This window comes from Natator depressus, chromosome 1, assembly GCF_965152275.1.
Source record: "Natator depressus isolate rNatDep1 chromosome 1, rNatDep2.hap1, whole genome shotgun sequence".
Classification (NCBI taxonomy): domain Eukaryota; kingdom Metazoa; phylum Chordata; order Testudines; family Cheloniidae; genus Natator; species Natator depressus.
In genome coordinates, this window is record NC_134234.1 from 81,200,860 (window position 1) to 81,206,859 (window position 6,000).

General features: G+C 47.4%; 1 protein-coding gene across 1 annotated transcript; it reads right to left on the bottom strand.

Moving 5' to 3' along the window:
• Window positions 1-3,336: 3,336 nt before the first annotated feature.
• POU4F1 (POU class 4 homeobox 1) lies at window positions 3,337-5,608 on the bottom strand. Its single transcript, XM_074944288.1, has 2 exons — window positions 5,205-5,608; window positions 3,337-4,394 (listed from the first exon to the last, which is right to left on the bottom strand). Exons 1-2 carry the CDS (start codon window positions 5,325-5,327, stop codon window positions 3,372-3,374), a joined length of 1,146 nt encoding a protein of 381 aa, XP_074800389.1. The 5' UTR covers window positions 5,328-5,608; the 3' UTR covers window positions 3,337-3,371.
• Window positions 5,609-6,000: the final 392 nt, after the last annotated feature.

The window sequence follows — 6,000 nt, forward strand, 5'->3', positions numbered from 1 at the left end:
GCCTTTTTAAGAAGCAAAAGTTTAACCAGTCCTTGTGACCTGTCCTTGCACACTTTCCTCCCACCCCCCGAGCTATTTTCAGTGAGTTGGTTAAAAAGGCCTTATCGGTTCTTGGGATTCTGTCGTGAAGTTTTCAGATCTATTCAACAGAAAGCAGAGCATTCTGGTTTTGCACAGTTTCCTACCATAAAAAAATAGGAAACTCTGCAAAGCTGTTATTTTTTTTTCATTATCTGTTTTATTAACATAGTATTTTCTTTGTACTCGATAAGGATTGTACTTAATACAAAACAAACTTCTTTACTTTTCAATACATACATTGTCATGGTTGTATAATACAAACGTGTTGTCCTCTAACATTTCAGTTTGGGGGAAGATTAAAAAAAAGTTTGTAATTTATTTTATTTGTTCATTCCTGACTCTCCAAAAATGATATCCGGTAATACTTTTCTATAAAATAATATTTTTTACAAATGCATTTATTAAAAATTCTGATGACATTTCAAGTTCATAACAACAGAAACAAGTCAATTTCCGGTGGACGAGCTCTATTTTTTTAAAAAATACCTTTAGTGCTTTTGTTTTTAACATCAACAGTTGCTTAAAATCACAGCTTTTTGAACGTTTTATTCTTTTCTGAACATCACGTTAAGTGTCTTGATTCACAGATTTACCGGCAAAATTAAAAAGATTTGGCTAAAATAAATCTACAGAAGAAATAATCCCAGCTATTAAGTAACTTTTTACATTTGGCATCTGATCTAGTCACACAGGTCATCAGAAAAGAAAGAGGTTCTTTGATCACTTGAAGCAGTAGGTGGCATCCTATACGTTCCTAATGAACAATTGCATTTACAACGTCAGGAGAGATCAGTTTATGATTTTCATATTTATTAACACAAAATAAAAATAAAATATTTTGTTACATAATTAAGTGCAATTAGGCCAGTCAGAACAACATATAAACCTGAAAGCACCAAGCTTTTTTTTTCTTTACACATATTTTGTAGGTGCATAATCCTTTCCAGCAAACTGAAAAGAAATACTTCAGAAGTCCTTTTTAATTTTACTTTGATTTATATTTTCTGCAGTTATAGAATAAACTTCAAGAAACACACGCAGCTAATATATAGTTAATTTTATTCAGAGCACCGATTTTCACATAAGAGCTATCTCAAAGTAATGATTTCTGAATTTAGCAGAAAAATACATCTCTCACTATTTTTATTTTTTGGTAGAATTAGTATTTGTCTAACGGCTATCCCTTGAATTTATCAGCCGTGACTCAGAAATAAACATAAAAAGATGCACCGAATAATAAACTATTCTGTTTTCATGTTTGTTTTATTTGTAAGTGTGCTGGGACTTATCTCCCTGTTGTATTTTGTGTTACAGAAATATTTCTGAAAGAAATAAAAGTAATATAGTAAAGACACAACCAAGGAGAAAGCTCAGCAAACATACATGGACAGGTAGATAATTCAGTGAGACATTTCAGGATCCACACGTGGTTGCAGTTTGTAACCATTTTTTGTGTATGTGTGTGTTGCATTAACGAAAATATTTACAATCTTCTTCCTTTTAAAAAAAATCTAAATACAAGAACGTGACAAGAATGTTTGTGTTTTCGGTGAAAACAGGCAATAAACTGTGCAATTACACCATCCACAAAAGGTTCTACCAGAAGCTACTCTATTTTTAGTGCTCAGTTTCAAAATGCATAGAATGTTTGCGCTGCAAACAATGATACACAAAATAATTAAATAATCAAATAAATAAATAAATAAATAATAGCGAGACCTTATCAGGGATCTTTCTGTGCCTTTTTTAGGTCATGAATGGTTTCAGTCTTTGTTTGTTTGTTTTAAACAGCGGGGTGTTTTCTTTTCAGAAATGCCTTGTTTTTAAAGCCTTTCCAATAACACCAGACCCAGTGAATGTCTTTTGCACACAGCTGGTATTTTATCCAACGAGCTCTGGCCATCTCTCTTTCCCCCCTCGCCCCCCAATCTCCGAGATATAATGCACCTTTATCTTTAATAATACGGAATAATTGTTTTGCTTTCCAATTTGGGAGACCGTGAATAGTGCAAATGTAACCATACAAAACAATTCCTCTACCTAACGTTTATTATTTACAATAAACGATTTTTAAACCCAAATGTTTTCCCCCTCAACATGCAGACCCCGCAGAAGTAAATGTCGTTTCAAATCCTGCCTCTTTATATTGGTGATTTCGCTTGCCTACTTAGTAAAATAAACCCTGTTACTAACAGGAAACCTTCTACCACCGCAATCCGCTAAACCTCTCCAACAGATTTGGAAGAGATGCCAGAGGGGAAGGACACATTTAACCCCGAGACTTAATGACTCAGCGCATGTTTTCTTCTAACGTTAACAGGGCAGCCAGTGCAGTATAACAGCTAACGTATGCATTGTATCTCTAGCTAGATGTATCTCTATAGAGATATGGATCTCTCTCCTAGATATAAACACAAAGCACACACAGGGAGGAAAAGGAACAAAGGGGCAAGTAACTTTTTATATAGCTCGTTATAAAAATGGTTGGCTTCCCTAGCAGAGTGAGGGCAGAAGAAGGGGGAAATTTCCCGGAGTATAAAGCCAGTGATTGAGCATTCACTCTTAGCTAGCTAGTGTTTGTGAAACAAGGGCCAGAATCTCTTTCTCTTTCCCCCCACCACATCCCCCCAGGCACCGAACCGACTTGGGAACTGCAAAAACACCCCTCTCCAAACCCGCAGTCACACAGAGAAGAACCATCACGAAGCCGCATAAAAAACATAGTTAAAAACAAAAGAACAAAAAGAGACCCAAACAAAAACAATGAGCATCATCACCAATAGTTTCACCTTCTGGGTTGTGGTTTGTTTTTTTTCCTTTTAAAATTGGTGACTTAGGGTTTTTTTTTTTAATGTATTTATTTGTAAGTTTTGTGTGTGTCTCTGTGTGTTTACGCTTGGGTTGTTCTCGCGCTCTCTTCCTGTAAAGGGGGCGATCAGCCTGCAGAAGTGCCCCCCATGGATTTCTAGAGCATTTACTTTTGCTCTTCTTCTTGTTGTTCTCTTTTATTTTCCTTTAGAAGTTTGTTGTTTTTGTTGTTGTTGTTTTCTCTCCCCTACATTGTTCCCTGGTCCCCAGGAGATTTTGAGAGTGTCTCTGGTCAAACAAGAAGTCCACTGGTTCCTCCAGCCCGCTCGTCCTTTCCACAATCTCCCCTCCCACTCGCACCCCCCCCCCCCGCAATCTCCCTCCCTTCACTCCCAGTCCCCCAACAGTCCCCCCCCTCGGTCCCCTCCCTTGGCCCACACTCCAGGGGATGGAAACTTGGCGCGTTGGTTTTGTTGGTTTGCTTAGTAGGTGGCGGAAAATTTCATCCTTTTTTGCTTCTGTCTCTGGTTGCAAAACCAAACCCGCACCACGTTCTTTTTCAGGTCCAATTTCTCGGCGATGGCGGCGATCTTCTCGGAGGAGGGCCGGGGCTGCACGGCGAAGTACGCCTCCAGGGAGCGCTTCTCCGGGGCGGCGATGGAAGTCCGCTTGCGCTTCTTCTCGCCCCCGTTGAAGAGCTCGGGCTTGTTCATTTTCTCGCGCTGGGCGCCCTCGGCCTCCTCCAGCCAGGCCTGCAGGATGGGCTTGAGCGCGATCATGTTGTTGTGGGACAGGGTGAGCGACTCGAAGCGGCAGATGGTGCTCTGGCTCAGCGAGCCCACGCCGGGGATCTTCAGGTTGGCCAGGGCCGAGCCCACGTCGGCCTGGGTCACGCCCAGCTTGATCCGCCGCTGCTTGAAGCGCTCGGCGAAGGCCTCCAGCTCGCGGGGGTCCGTGTCCGAGTCGCAGATGGAGGCCAGGCCGGCCGCCCCCACCACCGCCGAGGCCACCTGCCCCGCCGCGCCGTGGTGAGCGGCCACCAGCCCCGGGTGGGGCAGGCCCGAGGACATGTTCATGGCGGCCGGGTGCGACAGGTGGCCCAGGCCGTGCATGTGCGAGTGGGGGTGGGCCGAGGTGGAGATCAAACCCCCCCCGCCGCCGCCGCCTCCTCCCCCTCCACCTCCTCCGCCGCCGCCACCGCCGCCGCCCCCGCCGGCCCCTTCGTGCCCCCCGCCGCCGGCCATGAGCGCCAGCGACGGGGAGGTGATGTGGTCCAGCAGGTCCCCGGGCTCCAGCGCCTGGTGGTGATGGTGGTGGTGGTGGTGGTGGTGCGCCAGCGGCACGGTGGAGGTGGAAGTGCACGGCACGCTGTTCATGGTGTGGTAGGTGGCGTCCGGCTTGAAGGGGTGGCTCTTGCCCTGGGACACGGCGATGTCGACGGCCGCCAGAGCCTCGGCCCGGGCCAGCAGGGTCTCATCCAGGCTGGCGAAGATATTGCTCTGCAACTGCAATCGACACAAAAGGGGGGAGCATAGGGGGGCAGAAAGGGGGTCAGAGAGGAGGGGAGTGGGATGGGAGAGAGACGCGGGAGGGGGTAAACGCCGATGAGAGAGGGGAGGCGAAGTGGGGCAGAGAGAAGAGAGGAAAGTGGAGGGTGGGGAAAGCAGGGGCAGATGGGGAGATATAGTGGGGGAGACAGGGCAGGAGGGAAGGGAAAGGGGGGAGCAAGCCAGAGAGGGAGGGAAAAGAGAGGGGAGCCCACAGGGGAGCCCAAGGTGAGGGGGAGTGAGGAAATGGGGGAGCCGAGAGAGGGGCGAATAAAAGGGAGAGACCCGGGAGTGGGAGTAAAAGAGAAAATAAAGAGAGGAGGAAGGTGGGAAAAAAGAGAGGAGGAAGCCGGGCAAGGAGTGGAGGAGAGCAGCAAAGAAGGGAGCAGAGAGAGGAGGGAACCAGAAAGCGGGGGGAGGGGGCAAAGAAAAAGAAAAGAAGGGAGAAGAAGAAATGGATATGTAACTCTCAGCTGGGGAATTGTGTCAAACACCAGCGCGCATACAGAACATTCCTTTCAGAGGCCGAGTCATAAAAATTAATACCGAAAGTGGAGGAAGTCGGAGACTCGCGTGAACACCGCTTTCAAAAAAGATCACAGGCGCTCAGATGATTGCAGAGGAGGACATGAAAAAAACATTAAGCGCCGCTTGTCAAAATGTGCCTCGCAGCGGTTTTTTTATTAGTGCACATACATGCAGTATACAGGGGGAGAGAGAGAGAAAGAGACAGAGAGAGAGAGAGAGATGCAGCGGCTTGCCCCTTACCGGCGGAGTTGGTAGACAGGCTCTTCTTATTGCTTCCGAGCTGGAGTGCAGCGAGGGGTACTTGTGTTCAGGGAGGGTGGGATGCATGGCAAAATGCGGCTGTTTGCTGTTCATGGACATCATCTTGAAGGCTTGGCATGTAAATCCACAAACACTCCTGAAGTAAGGGGAAAAGTGCTCTCCGGGCGCTCTCCTGCTGCCGGGGATGAGGGTGCAGCGGCAGATCCCACTGCTGGTGCCGCTGTTTCTTGGAGCTCCCTAGGACCGCACAGTGAGACTCCCTCCAGCCCTCTCGGTCTCACTTATCTGTCTGCTCTATCCTAGCGCTGGGCTGAGATGCGCTCCGCTTACACCTGAGCCCCACATCTCGTGGCTACGGACCCTCTCGCGAGAGCTGGGCGCTCCGGCTTTGATAGACATCAGCTGTCTCCCCCTGCCTCCTCCTCCCGCCCTCCCGCTCTCTCCCTCCCTGCGCCTTGTTGCATCTCCTTGCGCGTTTGCCCGGCTAGGCGGTGCCGGAGTTTGAGAGCTGCTCTTATAATGACCACCAGGATGGAAGGACAGTGCAGGTGCTACACCTGTAGCTGCAACACATGCGCATTGCTCGCCTTTCTAATCGGACACAGAGACACCAACGCGCGCATCTGTGCACTCTGTGCCTGCACGTGCATCTCCGTCTAATATACGTACATGTATACATGCCCAGATCTCACATGCAATACAATGCAGTAAGCATGACTACATAGCTCTCTCTGAGTTTGTGCATGCTTAGGTGCTGGTACTTGTAATGTCCATA

Excerpts from the sequence above, each read along its gene's own strand:
- POU4F1 (XM_074944288.1), bottom strand. The coding sequence starts at position 5,327 with ATGATGTCCATGAACAGCAAACAGCCGCATTTTGCCATGCATCCCACC. Across the intron at positions 4,395-5,204 it reads CCTGTCTACCAACTCCGCCG|TTGCAGAGCAATATCTTCGC; the intron begins GTAAGGGGCAAG and ends TGTCGATTGCAG.